At 58.9% G+C, this 18,760-nt stretch overlaps 3 protein-coding genes and 1 long non-coding RNA gene across 6 annotated transcripts in view; 2 read left to right on the top strand and 2 right to left on the bottom strand.

The window, feature by feature from the left end:
* Positions 1-334: 334 nt before the first annotated feature.
* On the bottom strand, positions 335-10,994 carry LOC128078287 (PHD finger protein 7-like). Its single transcript, XM_052678311.1, is given in 12 exon segments — positions 335-613; positions 908-1,019; positions 1,185-1,303; positions 1,454-1,567; positions 1,786-1,909; positions 1,912-1,970; positions 1,972-2,145; positions 2,335-2,459; positions 2,716-2,814; positions 2,906-2,997; positions 3,282-3,385; positions 9,684-10,994. Coding segments are annotated over 11 exon segments (1,326 nt in total). The 5' UTR covers positions 3,355-3,385; positions 9,684-10,994; the 3' UTR covers positions 335-378.
* LOC128078638 (PHD finger protein 7-like) lies at positions 6,833-9,965 on the bottom strand. The gene is given in 9 exon segments (XM_052679025.1): positions 6,833-6,975; positions 7,026-7,214; positions 7,380-7,498; positions 7,649-7,762; positions 7,981-8,104; positions 8,107-8,165; positions 8,167-8,340; positions 8,530-8,654; positions 9,849-9,965. Coding segments are annotated over 9 exon segments (1,164 nt in total).
* Positions 10,995-11,339: 345 nt separating the features above from the next.
* On the top strand, positions 11,340-15,530 carry LOC128078288 (uncharacterized). The gene is made up of 3 exons (XR_008205558.1): positions 11,340-11,856; positions 12,518-15,333; positions 15,424-15,530. It is a non-coding gene; the product is annotated as an uncharacterized LOC128078288 (long non-coding RNA).
* Positions 15,531-17,136: 1,606 nt separating this feature from the next.
* Positions 17,137-18,760, top strand: part of RNF123 (ring finger protein 123) — a 44,477-nt gene continuing 42,853 nt past the window's right edge. For 2 of the 3 annotated variants that reach the window (XM_052678303.1, XM_052678305.1), the window contains exon 1: positions 17,137-17,205. The gene's annotated coding sequence lies outside the window, so the exon portion shown is untranslated. The remainder of the gene's footprint in view (positions 17,206-18,760) is intronic. The other variant, XM_052678302.1, reaches the window with a different exon arrangement.

Below are 18,760 nucleotides of genomic sequence, written 5' to 3'. Positions count from 1 at the left end.
AGCTGCCCACCTCGGGAAAGGCAGAGAAGAACCAAACTGTTGTCAGCAACTGCGAAATTGCGAGACCCCCCCCACGGGGTCTGATGTGCTAAGCTCCCTCCCTGCTCTAATGATTGATGTGTGATGTGGGCCCCTAGGGGCGTAGACGAAGCAATTAGGCTATATAAGGTAGTTAATACGTGTAATAAATGCCATTTTACTGCTCATCATATTGGTGTCACCTCAGTAATTGGCCAAGCTGCGGTCTCCTGGGAAAGCGGAACGGGCGCGTACGGCAACACCAAACTGACAGTGGCATGATGGAACTGTAACTTTTATTGATGGATTGTGGTGACTTTACACAGCAATTGGAGCTGGCACACGGCTGCTTCTGCAACATCAGTGGGGCCGGCGGTTGATGTTCCGGGCCTGACGTGGAACCCGGGAGCGGCTTCGCCCCTGGGCTGGCCGTCGCCGCCTGGACCGGCTCCTGCGGCGTCTTTGGGGCTGGCTGTTGGTCTCTGCAGCCCGATGTTCCAGAGGGGAGCGGCTCCGAGTCCTGGCCCGCCGTGTCTGCCTGGACTGTGTTCTTTCAGCCACCGTGGAAACCCTCGAGGACCGCGGTGCTCCCTGTCTTGAGTTTGTGTGGGTGCAGCTCTCAGCCCTTGAGGCTGGTGCCTGCCTGCTCCCACGGCGTGTTCGGGGCTGGCTTGGAGAATCTGGGGCCCGGCGGGGCAACGGAGAGCGGCTCCTTGTCCGGGCCCGCTGTCCCTGTCTGCACCTCGAGGACGCTGATGTCTCCTGGCTGGCAGCGTTTGGAGTGCGGCTCCCAACAGTCGGGGCAGCATTATGGCTGCTCCCACGGTGTCGTCGCGGCTCGTCATCTTCATCCCGCTGTGCACGCGGGCGCATTCTCCTCCGGTCTGACCTGCGCTGGCTGGACAGGCCGCTGCTCTCAGGCCCGGGGGAAGAGTTAGCTGGCCCCGATGGTGCCTGGCTGGTGGTGCTGCAGCCAGGAAGGCCTGAGTTGGTGCTGGAGGCTGTAAGGAGAGGCAGGAAAGTGAGCAGGATGGAATTGCAGCCACGGGGTGGAACTGACTCCCATTGGTGCTGGGCTAGAGGGATTTGAGCCAGGCGGCCCTCAGCAGCCGCTGCCAGGCCTCGCCTGGCCCCAGCCCAGCCACACGCGGCCGTTTGCCTCTTACCGGTGCCCTCTCCAGCACAGGCGTTGCACTCCCAGCTGGTTGTGCTGTCGCTCAAGTTGGAGCAGCACCGGTGAGTGCCTTGTGCGGCACAGGAGCTGCAGAGGAGCAGCTGCCAGGGCCTGGGGAAACAAACGGGTTGTGGCCGTGAGGACAAAGTGACCCGAGCCAGGGAGCGCCGGCACAGCTCTGGTGCCCAGTGTGTGCTCTCCCAGCCCGTGGTGAGGCTGCGATCCCACGCCGAGCCCCAGAGGGCTGCTGAGGGAACTCACCCCTCTTCCTCTGCCTGCTCTCTGCCATGTGGGCAAAGGCAGACGCTGGCATCGCAGCTCCCGTGCCTCTCCAGTAGTGATGCGTAGGCATCGTTGTCTTCCCATGTTGGTTGTCTGCCAAGGCAAGGAGGGAATGGAATGAGCACTGAGTGCTCCAGGACTAAAACTAATCCATGGCATCCCTCCCCTTCCTCCCGACGCCCAGTTCCAGCTTCCCAGTGATGCTGAGGCCCATGTGAATGTCTGCAAAGGACCAGGCCAGCTGGGGCAGTCCCTTGCCAAGGACAGCTCGTGTGCCCTCACATCTCAAGAGCCGGCTGAAAGACACCAACCTGAATGGGATTCGGATCCCCATAAGGCGCATGTCCATAATAAACGTGTATCTGTCTCTGCAGATGGGGCATTGGAAGCAAGGAAACCCGGCGCTCATGGCCTGTTCCTGCAGCAGAAACAGAACAGGGTGAGTGTGAGCCAGGCCTGGTGCTGCTGAGCACCTGCCGTGCTCATGGGGTGAGGAGAGGGCTCCTACCTGGATGCAAGCCCGGTGGAACCAGGCGTGTTGGCAGGCTGGGCACACCATGGTGCTGTAGGACACGCTGTCCCCCACGGGGTCCATGCAGATGATGCAGGTCGTGTCCTGTGCCGGCGCTGCTTCCGCTGTCTGCTGTGGGCAATGCTCCGTGCAGAAGGACCTGGAGGAAGATGGGAGGGACGGGCAAGGTGAGAAGTGCTGTGAGGAGGGCAGAGGAACGGGAAGGAGCCCCAGGCCTTGGCTCTGGCTCTGCCAGGCTGCTGGGAGGCGTCACGGCGCGCTCCTCGCTTCTTTGGCTGGTGCTAAAGCAGGGCTTGGAGGCCCGCAGGCGATGCCTAGCAGCCCTTACCTGTACTCTCCAAAGTACTGGGTGACGCATTCACCCTTGGAAGCGCAGGGGAGATGGAAGCTGCGGTCGCAGCCCATCTCTGCACAGTTGATGGTGGCCCCCCTCTTGCCACAAACGAAGCAGAGCTGTAAAGAGCAGAGCATTTCCCATCAGCTGCAGGCTCAGGGCCTACGCAGCGGGCCCCGCACCTCTGTGCAGGGCACGGGATGGGGGCAGGGCTGGCTGGCACTCTGCAGAGCTGCCTGCTGAACAGGGCTGGTCTGCAAGAGCAGGGATTTCTCTTGGGGCTGGCTGGAAGGGCTGGGATTGCTTTCCCTGGACCAGGCTAAGCTCTCCACGCCTCTCCGGGCGCCAAGCTCCCTGTTCCAGTCCAGTGCTCACCGTCTGTTCTGCCTCCCTCAATTTGAGTATCAGGTCTTTAATCCAAAAAGTTAGGCCAGTGTGGTCTTCCACAACTTCACAAAGACCACTGATAAATATCTGTACAAGAGGAAAGAGCAGGCTCTTGTTAGGGCAGAAAGGAGGGAATCACTGGTTGGAGGAAGGTGTCAGGAGGCACGTGGGAACTCACCACACAAAACTTATGGAAATATAATTCACGGTGCTCTTCCATTTCCCCAAGGATGCTCGAGTCCTGATCCACTCGGCCGCAGAGCACGCATGCTGGAGAGGAGAGAGGAACAGCAGTGAGCGGCCTGCACAGCCAGGTGCCCTGGGGGCTGTCCCAGGGGCTGCTGTGTGCCGGCCGTGCCAGCTGAGGGGCAGGGCTGGTGGCCGTGGAGAGCAAGGGGCACTGCAGGCCCAGTGCGGCCAGCAGGCGGCCACAGCGCAACCGCGGCTCCCCTGGCCAAGGAGCCGAGGGGCCCTGCGTGCCCCGCCTCCCCTCTCTGCCGCTGGCAGACCCCCAGCACCCCTCTGCCCTGCGTGCAGGGATTCATTGCTCTCACCTGGCTCCCTCGAGCCGGCGGCCTCCTGCGTCTCCGCAGTTGACTGAAACCACTTGCAGAGTCTCTGTCCCATCAGTGCTGGGCTTCGTCCTCCGCGTGACAACCTAGGGGAGAAGCGGGACGAGGCTGAGTTCTGAGCTCCGGCCCCGAGCGCTGGGGAACCCTCCTCCCTGGGCAGCCTCAGGCAGCCCCTTCCTCCCTGCTCACCTCACCAGGTTGCACTGAGCTCCGCCTGGGCCCCGCAGCCTTGGCTCTGTTCCGCACCCCGCGTGTCACAATGGCCATTCCATGCTCATTTGTTTGTGCAAATGCTTCATTTAAGTTTCCTAAACTGTGTTATGGGATCAAAACCTCTACTGTGTAGAATCCGACCTCTCCTGTTAATCTCTGCCGAGGGCTCGCCGCCTCATGCGTGCTGAGCGAGCCGTCCTTTTTGGTGGCATGGATCGAGGCTGGGGGCCCGAGGCCTCCATGGACGGTCTCAGCCATCTGGGCAGCATCCAGCGCTCCTTCCCAGGGTCCAAATCCTCATGCTGAAAAGCCGCAGTGTCTGCTTTGCAGGTCAGATTTCTACTTTGGAATGTGCAGAGCCTCTGCTGAGGAGCAAAAGCTGCCTGTCACTGTGCAAACTGCTGTTGTAGGGGCTCCAGCCCACCTTGGAAGGACCCAGAGCCTTTACTTCAGGGCACTAAACCTCCTTTATCGGTCCCATTCCATTCTTTCGAGGCACAAATGCGGCTTTGAGGGCCTAAGTAATGGCTTGTTTTGACTTTGGCTCTCGAAGCCTAAGTGGCTGTGGGAGTGCAGTGTGCAGACACTAGTGGTGTAACCCAGCAGGTAGCTGAGCACCAGGCAAGGTCTCCCCCGAGCCTCCTCCAGGCTAAACAATCTCAGTTCCCTCAGCTGCTTCTCGTAAGGCCTGCGCTCCAGAGCCCTCACCTGCTTTGTTGCCCTTCTCTGGACGCGCTGCAGGGTCTCCACGTCTTTCCTGTAGTGAGGGGCCCAAAACTGAGCGCAGCACTCGAGGTGTGGCCTCACCGGAGCTTCACCCCGTTGGCCTCGGCCCAGCGATCAGCCTGTCCGCATCCCTCTGAAGGGCCTTCCTACCCCCGAGCAGATCGCCACCTCCTGCCAACTTGGTGTCACCTGCAAACTTACTGAGAGTGCACTCAGTCCCCTCATGGAATCGGAGTATCATAGCATCGCTCGGGCTGGAAAAGATCTGTAAGATCACCCAGTGCAACAGCAACCTGACCGTGCTACTCTAACAACCCTCCACTACATCGTGTCCCCGAGCACCACATCCAAATGGTTTTTAAACACGTGGTGGTGATGGTGACTCAACCACCTTCCTGTGCAGCTCATTCCAGTGCTTAACCACCCTTTCTGCAAAGAAGTTTTCCTGATATCCAACCTAAACTCGTCCTGGTGCAGCTTGAGATTATTTCCCCTCGTCCTGTCACCAGTGAGAAGAGACCAACCCCACTCTCGCTGTAAGCACCTGTCAGGCATTGGAAGAGAGCAATAAGGGCCCCCCCCGAGTCCTTTTCCCCTGACTAAACAGCCCCAGTTCCTCCAGTCTCTCCTCACAGGCCATATTCTCCAAGCCCTTCCCCAGCCTTGCTGCCCTTCTTTGGACCTGCTCCAGCACCTCCATGTCCTTCCTGAACTGAGCTGCCCAAAACTGAACACAGTGCTTGAGGTGAGGCCTCACCAGCGCTGAGTCCAGGGGCACGATGACTTCCCCAGTCCTGCTCACCACAGCATTCCCGATCCCAGCCAGGCTGCCATTGGCCTTCCTGGCCACCTGGGCACTCTGCTGGCTCATATTCAGCCATCTGCACACCAAGGTCCCTTTCCGTCAGGCAGCTCTCCAGCCATTCTTCCCCCAGCCTGTAGGGTTGGCTGGGGTTGCTGTGGGCAAAATGCAGGACTTGACCCTACGGAAACTCGTACAGTTAACTTTGGCCCATCGATCCAGTCTATCCAGGTCTCTCTGTAGCACCTCAGGCAGATCAACGCTCCCTCCCAACTTGGTGTCGTCTGCAAACTTATGGAGGGTGCGCTCAATCCCCGCAGAAGGTCGTTAGTAAAGGTGTTAATTAGAAGCGGCCCCAGTACTGAGCCCTGGGGGACACCACTCATGACAGGCCACCAATTGGATTTTACTCCATTGACCGCAGCTCTTTGGGCCCGGCTGCCTTGCCAGCGTTTCACCCAGCAGAGCGTGCGCCCATCCAAACCGTGGGCAGCCAGCTTCTCCATGAGGATGCTGTGGGGGAGTGGCAAAGGCTTTACTGAAGTCCAGGCAGACCACATCAACAGCCTCACCTTCACCCACTCAGCGGGTCACCTTGTCATAGAGTGAAATCAGGTTTGTCACACAGGATCGACGGTACATAAACCCCCACCTCACTACAGCCTCCCTGCAGGGAGTTATAGGGAGTGGTGAGGCCTCCCCTGAGCCTCCTCCAAAAGCCTGCGGTTGAGGGCAAGGAGGCCGTATGTCAAATAGCAGAGCCAAAGTCAAAATGGGAAATGCAGGCTTCCTTAGGGACGGCAGGATGCTGTAGATTATGGACACCAAACTGTGGAACTGTGGAATAGGAAGAAGTGAAAGCAGAAATTTTGGACTGGAACCCAGAATGCCAAACAGCCTGTATTCAACTGAGAGCAGCTCTGATGTCTAGCCCTGCTTAGGACTGCCCAGTCTGGGAAAGCCTTTTGAATTGTATGGGCATGAAAGACGTCACTTTGCAATGGGAGAGTTAGCAGCACACTGGATCCGGGAAGAGACCAGCAGGCTAATTCTTTAGACAACTGGACCAAGTAAATATAGTGCGGATGTCACGTTTACGAGCAGTGGCAGCAGACCTGAGGCACTGCTGGAATGCAGGAGGAAAGCCTGGGTCCCAGCCCACCCACAGCTGGCAGCAGCCGTGGGGCTGCCCGCGTGTCCCAAACACAGCGGCATCCCCACGATGACAGAAAGACCCCCAGAATGGGCTGCAGCTGCCAGCCTGGCCTCCGCCACGTTGTGCGTTGGAAACGTTGTGCCTGCTGGAGTCGGGACCAGAACCCAGCTCAGCCTGAACCGGGCTGGGGGGAGGAAGGAGTGGGTTGGGTGCCGGGGAGAAGAGATGCCCGTGGTTGCAGCCCCTAAAGCTGCCCACCTCGGGAAAGGCAGAGAAGAATCAAACTGACAGTGGCATGATGGAACTGTCACTTGTATTGATGGATTGTGGTGACTTTACACAGCAATTGGAGCTGGCACACGGCTGCTTCTGCAACATCAGTGGGGCCGGCGGTTGATGTTCTGGGCCCGACGTGGAACCCGGGAGCGGCTTCGCCCCTGGGCTGGCCGTCGCCGCCTGGACCGGCTCCTGCGGCGTCTTTGGGGCTGGCTGTTGGTCTCTGCAGCCTGATGTTTGAGAGGGGAGCGGCTCCGAGTCCTGGCCCGCAGTGTCTGCCTGGACTGTGTTCTTTCAGCCACCGTGGAAACCCTCGAGGACCACGGTGCTCCCTGTCTTGAGTTTGTGTGGGTGCAGCTCTCAGCCCTTGAGGCTGGTGCCTGCCTGCTCCCACGGCGTGTTCGGGGCTGGCTTGGAGAATCTGGGGCCCGGCGCTGCAACGGAGAGCGGCTCCTTGTCCGGGCCCGCTGTCCCTGTCTGCGCCTCGAGGACGCTGATGTCTCCTGGCTGGCAGCGTTTGGAGTGCGGCTCCCAACAGTCGGGGCAGCATTACGGCTGCTCCCACGGTGTGGTCGCGGCTCGTCATCTTCATCCCGCTGTGCACGCGGGCGCATTCTCCTCCGGTCTGACCTGCGCTGGCTGGACAGGCCGCTGCTCTCAGGCCCGGGGGAAGAGTTAGCTGGCCCCGATGGTGCCTGGCTGGTGGTGCTGCAGCCAGGAAGGCCTGAGTTGGTGCTGGAGGCTGTAAGGAGAGGCAGGAAAGTGAGCAGGATGGAATTGCAGCCACGGGGTGGAACTGACTCCCATTGGTGCTGGGCTAGAGGGATTTGAGCCAGGCGGCCCTCAGCAGCCGCTGCCAGGCCTCGCCTGGCCCCAGCCCAGCCACACGCGGCCGTTTGCCTCTTACCGGTGCCCTCTCCAGCACAGGCGTTGCACTCCCAGCTGGTTGTGCTGTCGCTCAAGTTGGAGCAGCACCGGTGAGTGCCTTGTGCGGCACAGGAGCTGCAGAGGAGCAGCTGCCAGGGCCTGGGGAAACAAACGGGTTGTGGCCGTGAGGACAAAGTGACCCGAGCCAGGGAGCGCCGGCACAGCTCTGGTGCCCAGTGTGTGCTCTCCCAGCCCGTGGTGAGGCTGCGATCCCACGCCGAGCCCCAGAGGGCTGCTGAGGGAACTCACCCCTCTTCCTCTGCCTGCTCTCTGCCATGTGGGCAAAGGCAGACGCTGGCATCGCAGCTCCCGTGCCTCTCCGGTAGTGATGCGTAGGCATCGTTGTCTTCCCATGTTGGTTGTCTGCCAAGGCAAGGAGGGAATGGAATGAGCACTGAGTGCTCCAGGACTAAAACTAATCCATGGCATCCCTCCCCTTCCTCCCGACGCCCAGTTCCAGCTTCCCAGTGATGCTGAGGCCCATGTGAATGGCTGCAAAGGACCAGGCCAGCTGGGGCAGTCCCTTGCCAAGGACAGCTCGTGTGCCCTCACATCTCAAGAGCCGGCTCAAAGACACCAACCTGAATGGGATTCGGATCCCCATAAAGCACATCTCCATAACAAACTTGTATTTATCTCTGCAGTGGGGGCATCGGAATTGATAACAACCGGCGCTCATGGCCTGTTCCTGCAGCAGAAACAGAACAGGGTGAGTGTGAGCCAGGCCTGGTGCTGCTGAGCACCTGCTGTGCTCATGGGGTGAGGAGAGGGCTCCTACCTGGATGCAAGCCCGGTGGAACCAGGCGTTTTGGCAGGCTGGGCACACCATGGTGCTGTAGGACACGCTGTCCCCCACGGGGTCCATGCAGATGATGCAGGTCGTGTCCTGCGCCGGTGCTGCCTCCACTGGCTGCTGTGGGCAATGCTCCATGCAGAAGGACCTGGGGGAAGATGGGAGGGACGGGCAAGGTGAGAAGTGCTGCGAGGAGGGCAGAGGAACAGGAAGGAGCCCCAGGCCTTGGCTCTGGCTCTGCCAGGCTGCTGGGAGGCGTCACGGCGCGCTCCTCGCTTCTTTGGCTGGTGCTGAAGCAGGGCTTGGAGGCTCGCAGGCCATGCCTGGCAGCCCTTACCTGTACTCTCCAAAGTACTGGGTGACGCATTCACCCTTGGAAGCGCAGGGGAGATGGAAGCTGCGGTCGCAGCCCATCTCTGCACAGTTGATGGTGGCCCCCCTCTTGCCACAGATGAAGCAGAGCTGTAAAGACCAGAGCATTTCTCATCAGCTGCAGGCTCAGGGCCTACGCAGCGGGCCCCGCAGCTCTGTGCAGGGCACGGGATGGGGGCAGGGCTGGCTGGCACTCTGCAGAGCTGCCTGCTGAACAGGGCTGGTCTGCAAGAGCAGGGATTTCTCTTGGGGCTGGCTGGAAGGGCTGGGATTGCTTTCCCTGGACCAGGCTAAGCTCTCCACGCCTCTCCGGGCGCCAAGCTCCCTGTTCCAGTCCAGTGCTCACCGTCTGTTCTGCCTCCCTCAATTTGAGTATCAGGTCTTTAAACCAAAAATATAGGCCAGTGTGGTCTTCCACAACTTCACAAAGACCACTGACAAATATCTGTACAAGAGGAAAGAGCAGGCTCTTGTTAGGGCAGAAAGGAGGGAATCACTGGTTGGAGGAAGGTGTCAGGAGGCACGTGGGAACTCACCACACAAAAAGTATGGAAATATAATTCACAGTGCTCTTCCATTTCCCCAAGGATGCTCGAGTCCTGATCCACTCGGCCGCAGAGCACGCATGCTGGAGAGGAGAGAGGAACAGCAGTGAGCGGCCTGCGCAGCCAGGTGCCCTGGGGGCTGTCCCAGGGGCTGCTGTGTGCCGGCCGTGCCAGCTGAGGGGCAGGGCTGGTGGCCGTGGAGAGCAAGGGGCACTGCAGGCCCAGTGCGGCCAGCAGGCGGCCACAGCGCAACCGCGGCTCCCCTGGCCAAGGAGCAGAGGGGCCCTGCGTGCCCCGCCTCCCCTCTCTGCCGCTGGCAGACCCCCAGCACCCCTCTGCCCTGCGTGCAGGGATTCATTGCTCTCACCTGGCTCCCTCGAGCCGGCGGCCTCCTGCGTCTCCGCAGTTGACTGAAACCACTTGCAGAGTCTCTGTCCCATCAGTGCTGGGCTTCGTCCTCCGCGTGACAACCTAGGGGAGAAGCGGGACGAGGCTGAGTTCTGAGCTCCGGCCCCGAGCGCTGGGGAACCCTCCTCCCTGGGCAGCCTCAGGCAGCCCCTTCCTCCCTGCTCACCTCACCAGGTTGCACTGAGCTCCGCCTGGGCCCCGCAGCCTTGGCTCTGTTCCGCACCCCGCGTGTCACAATGGCCATTCCGTGCTCATTTGTTTGTGCAAATGCTTCATTTAAGTTTCCTAAACTGTGTTATGGGATCAAAACCTCTACTGTGTAGAATCCGACCTCTCCTGTTAATCTCTGCCGAGGGCTCGCTGCCTCGTGCGTGCTGAGCGAGCCGTCCTTTTTGGTGGCATGGATCGAGGCTGGGGGCCCGAGGCCTCCATGGATGGTCTCAGCCATCTGGGCAGCATCCAGCGCTCCTTCCCAGGGTCCAAATCCTCATGCTGAAAAGCCGCAGTGTCTGCTTTGCAGGTCAGATTTCTACTTTGGAATGTGCAGAACCTCTGCTGAGGAGCAAAAGCTGCCTGTCACTGTGCAAACTGCTGTTGTAGGGGCTCCAGCCCACCTTGGAAGGACCCAGAGCCTTTACTTCAGGGCACTAAACCTCCTTTATCGGTCCCATCCCATTCTTTCGAGGCACAAATGCGGCTTTGAGGGCCTAAGTAATGGCTTGTTTTGACTTTGGCTCTCGAAGCCTAAGTGGCTGTGGGAGTGCAGTGTGCAGACACTAGTGGTGTAACCCAGCAGGTAGCTGAGCACCAGGCAAGGTCTCCCCCGATCCTCCTCCAGGCTAAACAATCTCAGTTCCCTCAGCTGCTTCTCGTAAGGCCTGCGCTCCAGAGCCCTCACCTGCTTTGTTGCCCTTCTCTGGACGCGCTGCAGGGTCTCCACGTCTTTCCTGTAGTGAGGGGCCCAAAACTGAGCGCAGCACTCGAGGTGTGGCCTCACCGGAGCTTCACCCCGTTGGCCTCGGCCCAGCGATCAGCCTGTCCGCATCCCTCTGAAGGGCCTTCCTACCCCCGAGCAGATCGCCACCTCCTGCCAACTTGGTGTCACCTGCAAACTTACTGAGAGTGCACTCAGTCCCCTCATGGAATCGGAGTATCATAGCATCGCTCGGGCTGGAAAAGATCTGTAAGATCACCCAGTGCAACAGCAACCTGACCGTGCTACCCTAACTCTAACAACCCTCCACTACATCGTGTCCCCGAGCACCACATCCAAATGGTTTTTAAACACGTGGTGGTGATGGTGACTCAACCACCTTCCTGTGCAGCTCATTCCAGTGCTTAACCACCCTTTCTGCAAAGAAGTTTTCCTGATATCCAACCTAAACTCGTCCTGGTGCAGCTTGAGATTATTTCCCCTCGTCCTGTCACCAGTGAGAAGAGACCAACCCCACTCTCGCTGTAAGCACCTGTCAGGCATTGGAAGAGAGCAATAAGGGCCCCCCCCGAGTCCTTTTCCCCTGACTAAACAGCCCCAGTTCCTCCAGTCTCTCCTCACAGGCCATATTCTCCAAGCCCTTCCCCAGCCTTGCTGCCCTTCTTTGGACCTGCTCCAGCACCTCCATGTCCTTCCTGAACTGAGCTGCCCAAAACTGAACACAGTGCTTGAGGTGAGGCCTCACCAGCGCTGAGTCCAGGGGCATGATGACTTCCCCAGTCCTGCTCACCACAGCATTCCCGATCCCAGCCAGGCTGCCATTGGCCTTCCTGGCCACCTGGGCACTCTGCTGGCTCATATTCAGCCATCTGCACGCCAAGGTCCCTTTCCGTCAGGCAGCTCTCCAGCCATTCTTCCCCCAGCCTGTAGGGTTGGCTGGGGTTGCTGTGGGCAAAATGCAGGACTTGACCCTACGGAAACTCGTACAGTTAACTTTGGCCCATCGATCCAGTCTATCCAGGTCTCTCTGTAGCACCTCAGGCAGATCAACGCTCCCTCCCAACTTGGTGTCGTCTGCAAACTTATGGAGGGTGCGCTCAATCCCCGCAGAAGGTCGTTAGTAAAGGTGTTAATTAGAAGCGGCCCCAGTACTGAGCCCTGGGGGACACCACTCATGACAGGCCACCAGTTGGATTTTACTCCATTGACCGCAGCTCTTTGGGCCCGGCTGCCTTGCCAGCGTTTCACCCAGCAGAGCGTGCGCCCATCCAAACCGTGGGCAGCCAGCTTCTCCATGAGGATGCTGTGGGGGAGTGGCAAAGGCTTTACTGAAGTCCAGGCAGACCACATCAACAGCCTCACCTTCACCCACTCAGCGGGTCACCTTGTCATAGAGTGAAATCAGGTTTGTCACACAGGATCGACGGTACATAAACCCATGCTGACTGGGCCTGATCCCCCAGTTTACCTTTAATTGATCCATGATGGCTCCCAAGATTGTCCGTTCCATGTTCTTCCCTGGCACTGATGCAAGACTGATAGGTCTGTAGCTACAGGATCACCTTTCTGGCCCTTTTTGAAGACGGGTGTCACATTTGCCAGTCTCCAGTACACAGACTGTCAAAGGATGATGGCAGCCACATCCGCCAACTCCCTCAGTGCCCTAGGGTGCAGACCACCCCCCCATGGACTTGTGAGTGTGCAGGTTTCAGAGCAGGTCCAGAACCATCTCATCATGGATTATGCAGGGCCTATTCTGTTCCTCATCCCTATCTACCAGGGCAAGGGGCTGTGTGCCCAGGGAGCAACGAGGCAAATAAGGCTTTAAGCACCTCAGCTAGATCATCAATATAGATATTAAACACGATGGGCCCCAATCCCGACCCCTGGGGAATGTGAGAGACGCTCGACTCCAATGATTTCTGATCAGGCAAAGATCTCAGTGAAGCAGCAACGTTTTTATTCATTATGGCAACAGTGGGCAGGCGACCCCGTTATGGCAGGGAGACATTGGGCGCACGGTCAGTTGAACACTTCTCATTATAAACCTCTTTCTCCCAGTGCAGGTTTTCACTTTCCTGTTTCCTACTGGCCAAGTACTCCAGGCGTTCAATCCATGCAACACAGTTAATAACTCGTCTTTCCATATGAGAGGTACCACCAACCTCACGTTTTCAGGATCATTTTGTACATCTCCATGCATACAGGAGAGCAATATTTCTTGAAGCTGTTATGCCTGCTTCCTCCTATGCCAAGCTTTCCTCACTCTGCTCTGTATTTTTCCTTCCCTTACTACTTAGAAAGGGCATATATAAGAGTAAACCTACAATAAAATATGTAAAGGCTACTAACCCCAATTCCTGATTTATGAGCCCTAATATGTTGTGCTAGCAAGCATAAAATTAATTCTGTATCTACACTTACTTAGCAGTTTTTCCCTCGCATATTCCTTTGCAAAAGCTCACATTGCTTGTGTTTGAACATGGTTGGTGTTGCTCAAGCCCTCTGTGTTGATTTCTTACCCCGGTCCATGCCCTAGCCTCTGCTCTGATCTGCTGCTCAGCATCCTTCTTGCAGCAGCTGCTTTGTAAGAAGGTTACAAGTTCAGTAAAGGCCTATACCCTGGTATTAGAAGTTTCTACTGCTGTCACAGAATATCTCTAGATCTGTCCATGACAGGGGAGCAGCAGGCCCACCAGCCCGAAAAGAAAGAGGGGGGGGGGGGTGTCAATGGTTTGCGGGGCCTTGGGTGGATCCCACCTGTCCCCATGGGCTTGTGACCATCTAGATGAAGAAGTTGGCCTCCATGTGTTTCCACCTGAATCGTGGGGCCTTATTCTGCTCTCCGTCCCAGACTTCCAAGTCGGGGGGTGGAGAACCGCTCTGACTTTTAAAGACAGGTGTAAAGAAGACACTGAGACCTCAATCTTTCCCTTATCCTCAGCAGTCAGTTCTCCACCCCATCCGGTAAAGGATGAAATCCTCCTTATCCCTCCTCTTATTGTTAACGTATTTGTAAGAAGGTTTTTTTGTTCTCTTTTCCTACAGTGGCCACGTTGAGTTCATGTTGGGCTTTCGTCTTTCTAATTTTCTCCCCGCATGATCCTGACCACTTCTGTGTGCTCCCCCTGAGTCGCCTGTCCCTTCTTCTACAGGAAGCAAACTCTTCTCTCCCAGAGCCTCAGCAAAAGTTCCCTGCTCTTCTCTGCTGGCTCATTTTACAGCACAGGGGAACAGCCTGCTCCTAGGCCTCTGAGACTGCGGGAATACAGGAAAACCTGTTCAGAGCAGCAGCTGTGGAGCAAGATAAACAGCATGAGAACCAAGGACACCTCTAGAAGAAGAAAGAACGGCTCACGGCTCTGAATGGATAAGCACCTGCATGAACGGTTGAAGAGTGCTTTGTAGAATGCTCTGCTGGCATGTAAAGCTGGATGGGAAATTGTAGGGTGGATGGGCAAGCTAGAAAAGAAAACTTGTGAAGGTATGCAAGTGATGTGGGAACTTGTAATAAACGATTTGGATCGTTCACATCTGAGTCCGTGAATCAGATGCTGCATAAGACTTCCTTCTTGAGGAGCAACCAGCCTTCCTGGACCCCCTTGCTCTTCAGAGCTGTATCCCAAGGGACCCTCCCGACCGGCGTCCTGAACAACTGAGAGCCCGACCCCCGCTCCTGACTCCACCAAGAATACTGAACTCTACCATCTCGTGCTCACTCTGCCCTTGACAGCACCCGACCTCCACATCTCACACCGGTCCTCCTCTGCTTGTGAACAGCAGCTCCAGTGGGGCACCTCCCTGGTGGGCTCTCTTACCAGCTGCGCCAGGAGGCACACATCTTCCACACACTCTAGAAACCTCCAGGACTGCTGCTTCTGCACTGTACTGTATCTCCAGCATATATCAGGGAAGTGGAAGTCCGCCATGAGAACAAGGGCTGGAGATTGCACGATTTCTGCCAGCTGCTCCTAGAGCACCTCACCTGTTTCTTCTGGTCTGGAGGAGACCCCCACCAGGACGGCGGCAGTGTCGGCTCTCCCCCTGATCTTTACCCACAGGGACTCAGCCTGATCATTCCCAGCCCCAAGCTCAACAACACTGAAACACTAACATAGAGAGCCATGCCACCATCCCTACTTCGTTGCCGATCCATTCCAAAGAGCTTACAGCCCTCCACTGTAGCAGTACACAAGTGGGAGTGATGGCAACTAAGTCATAGTTTGCCTGCTGCACAACGGCTTCCGGCTCATCCTGGTTCTAGCAGACGCTGTGTGCGCTGATGCGGATGCACTTCAGTTAAGACATTGTCACCCCAACTCCAGCATTCTTCCCTTTCAGACCTAATGTAAAGCAAGCATAAAGTACTCTCAAAAAAAGCATCAGTGATGACATGCCTTGAGTACATTGTTGAGTTCAGGGCCCCTGACTACAAGAAAAACATGGAGGCCCCACAGTGTGCACGTGGAAGGGCAACGGGGCAGGAAAGGGTCTGGAACAAAAGTCCCAAGAGGAGCGGCAGAACGAACTGGGGTTGTGCAGTCTGGAGGGGGCTCAGGGGAGGCCTCACCACGCCGTATAACTCCCTGAAGCGAGGAGCGTGCTGTGACGCCTCCCAGCAGCCTGGCAGAGCCAGAGCCAAGGCCTGGGGCTCCTTCCCGTTCCTCTGCCCTCCTCGCAGCACTTCTCACCTTGCCCATCCCTCCCATCTTCCTCCAGGTCCTTCTGCTGGGTGCATCGTCCACATCAGGCAGTGGAGGCAGCGCCGGTGCAGGACACGACCTGCATCATCTGCATGGACCCCATGGGGGACAGCGTGTCCTACAGCACCATGGTGTGCCCAGCCTGCCGACACGCCTGGTTCCACCGGGCTTGCATCCAGGTGGGAGCCCTCTCCTCACCCCATGAGCACGGCAGGTGCTCAGCAGCACCAGGCCTGGCTCACACTCACCCTGTTCTGTTTCTGCTGCAGGAACAGGCCATGAGCGCCGGGTTTCCTTGCTTCCAATGCCCCATCTGCAGAGACAGATACACGTTTATTATGGACATGCGCCTTATGGGGATCCGAATCCCATTCAGGTTGGTGTCTTTCAGCCGGCTCTTGAGATGTGAGGGCACACGAGCTGTCCTTGGCAAGGGGCGGCTGCTGAGGGCCACCTGGCTCAAATCCCTCTAGCCCAGCACCAATGGGAGTCAGTTCCACCCCGTGGCTGCAATTCCATCCTGCTCACTTTCCTGCCTCTCCTTACAGCCTCCAGCACCAACTCAGGCCTTCCTGGCTGCAGCACCACCAGCCAGGCACCATCGGGGCCAGCTAACTCTTCCCCCGGGCCTGAGAGCAGCGGCCTGTCCAGCCAGCGCAGGTCAGACCGGAGGAGAATGCGCCCGCGTGCACAGCGGGATGAAGATGACGAGCCGCGACGACACCGTGGGAGCAGCCGTAATGCTGCCCCGACTGTTGGGAGCTGCACTCCAAACGCTGCCAGCCAGGAGACATCAGCGTCCTCGAGGCGCAGACAGGGACAGCGGGCCAGGACTCGGAGCCGCTCCCCTCTGGAACATCGGGCTGCAGAGACCAACAGCCAGCCCCAAAGACGCCGCAGGAGCCGGTCCAGGCGGCCAGGGCCAGCCCAGGGGCGAAGCCGCTCCCGGGTTCCACGTCGGGCCCAGAACATCAACCGCCGGCCCCACTGATGCTGCAGAAGCAGCCGTGTGCCAGCTCCAATTGCTGTGTAAAGTCACCACAATCCATCAATACAAGTGACAGTTCCATCATGCCACTGTCAGTTTGGTTCTTCTCTGCCTTTCCCGAGGTGGGCAGCTTTAGGGGCTGCAACCACGGGCATCTCTTCTCCCCAGCACCCAACCCACTCCTTCCTCCCCCCAGCCCGGTTCAGGCTGAGCTGGGTTCTGGCCCCGACTCCAGCAGGCGCAACGTTTCCGACGCACAACGTGGCGGAGGCCAGGCTGGCAGCTGCAGCCCATTCTGGGGGTGTTTCTGTCATCGTGGGGATGCCGCTGTGTATGGGACACGCGGGCAGCCCCACGGCTGCTGCCGGCTGTGGGTGGGCTGGGACCCAGGCTTTCCTCCTGCATTCCAGCAGTGCCCCAGGTCTGAGGGCTGCTGCTGCTCTGGGGATGCTGCCAGGCTTGGGGTGACGCAGCCCATCGAGCGCGTGAGCCACTCTTCTCTGTCCCAAAGTCCGGCGTCACGCCTCCTGTGCGAGCAATACCAGTGCTGCCGCTGCTCCTAAGCGGGATGGCCACTCTCTACTTACTCGCTCCAACTGCCCAGAGAAGCAGCCCGCCGCTCTCTTCTCCCAACACACCCAGCGCAGCGCGTGAAATTTTGTTGCTGTGCCACAGCCATCTTGCAGCCCCGAACGCGGTCGCAGCCCCCTTCGCTCTCGGAACACGGCGCGTTAGCGGCCTCGTCTAATTCCAGCTTTCCAAACCTTCCTTCCCACGCCCGCTCCGGGCCCGTCGGCCGCACTCCGCCGCGCACCCAGCGCTCTCCGGCCGCTGTCCCCGCGCCATCCCCCGCCGGTCGGGTCGTCTGGACGCTTTCCCTCCCCCTCCGGTCTCGCTGGCCGCCGCGCATCCGTGGACGCCCCGCGCGGACTCACGCTGCGGGTGCGGAGCGCGGTCCGCTCGGCGCCTCCGCCCGTCTCCCAGCAACGCGCCCGCCCTCTCGCGTGGCCCTCGCGGCTCGCCGTAGCGCGGTGGCGGCGGCGGCGGCGCGCCCGGGCTGGCGGTGAGTGCGGAGCGTTGGGCCGTGGCGCCCGGGTTCCGTTTCAGCCCGCGCGCGGCGGTGCGCCGAACGGGGCCCGGCCCAGGGGCTGCCCCTGGCAGCGCGACCTCAGCCGGGGGGGGCGGAGAGGCCGCGTCCGCGTCCTTCCGGGCCGGGGCCGGGGCCGGGGCTGGGGCCGGCGGCTCGGTGGGAGGCTGCCCGCTTGTGGCCTTGGGGACGTCGCCGCGTTTGGCACGCGCGGGCAGAGTCGGGACCCGGGCTTTCCTCGTGCGTTCGGGCGGTGCCGCGGGTCTGAGGGCTGCCGCTGCTCTGGGGATGCCGCCGGGCTGGCGGTGCCGGCGTTGTCTCCTCGCCCTTGCCGCGATGGCAGGGTGGAGTGCAGCTTCCAGACAAAGCTGCGTTGGCTGGCTCTCCTGCCCATCCTGTGCCAGCCCGATTTAAAACCTGGCCTCCCCCGTGCCGTTTGTTCTGCGCTTCCTCTAAAAAGGGTTCTGCTTGTGGCTGCCCAGAGTGGGGAGTCCAGTGCCTGGCCTCAGTCAGAGCGCACGTTTGCTGGGGCTGCATGGCCGGCTTTGTTTTTAGGCACCGAATCACCGATCCGAGCGGTGAAGAGGCTGATGTGTGTGCTGCTCTGCCCTCTCTCTGACCTGCTGGCAGCACCATGGATATGTGCTGTGGCACGGCAGCAGTGCTGCACCCTCCTACTTGTTTAGGGCGTCCAGAAGCTCGGGTCCCTGGCTGGTCACTCCTCGTGGCACTTGCCAAGGTCCTAACTTGTCTCAGACCAACTTGCTACACGCTCTGCATAAGATGCGTCACAGAATCTCAGCATGGTTTGACTGAGAGGGACCTTACAACCCCCAGCCCCACCCCTGCCATGGTCTGGCTGCCCCCCAGCTTGGGCTGCCCAGGGCCCCTCCATGGCCTGGGACACCTCCAGAGATGGCACCCACAGCTCTGGACAGCACTGCCAGCGCTTCACTGCCCACTGAGCAAAGAATTTCTTCCTACTGTCTCACCTAAATCTCCCCTTTTAGTTTGAAATTGTTACCCCTTGACCTTTTACTATCAGTCTGTGTAAGAAGTCATTCTCCCCCCTACGTGAAAGCTCCCCTCAAGTACTGGAAGGTCACAGTGAGTCTCCCTGGAGCCTTCTCTTCTCCGTGCTGATCACCCCCATCTCCCTCAGCCTGTCTCCATAGGAGAGGTGCTCCAGCCCGCTGAGCATCTTCGTGGCCTCCTCTGGCCCCGCTCTAACAGCCCCACAGCCCTCCTTTACTGTGGCCCCCAGGCCTGGACGCAGTGCTCCAGGTGGGGCCTCAAGAACGCAAAGCAGAGGTGGAACAATCCCCTCCCTGCCTGCTGCCCCCCTCTTTTGATGCAGCCCAGGATGCTGTTGGCCTTCCCAGCTATGAGTGCACACTGCTGGCTCATACAGAACTTTTTGTCCATCAATACCCCCCAGGTCCTTCTCTTAGGGCTGCTCTGAAAGAGCTATTCTCCCAGTCTGTTCACAGATCTGGTATTGCCCCAAGCCAAGTACAGCACCTTGCCCTTA

Source organism: Tympanuchus pallidicinctus, unplaced genomic scaffold (assembly GCF_026119805.1).
Source record: "Tympanuchus pallidicinctus isolate F22 unplaced genomic scaffold, pur_lepc_1.0 scaffold17, whole genome shotgun sequence".
Classification (NCBI taxonomy): Eukaryota; Metazoa; Chordata; class Aves; order Galliformes; family Phasianidae; genus Tympanuchus; species Tympanuchus pallidicinctus.
This window is presented reverse-complemented; position numbering and strand designations above follow the sequence as displayed.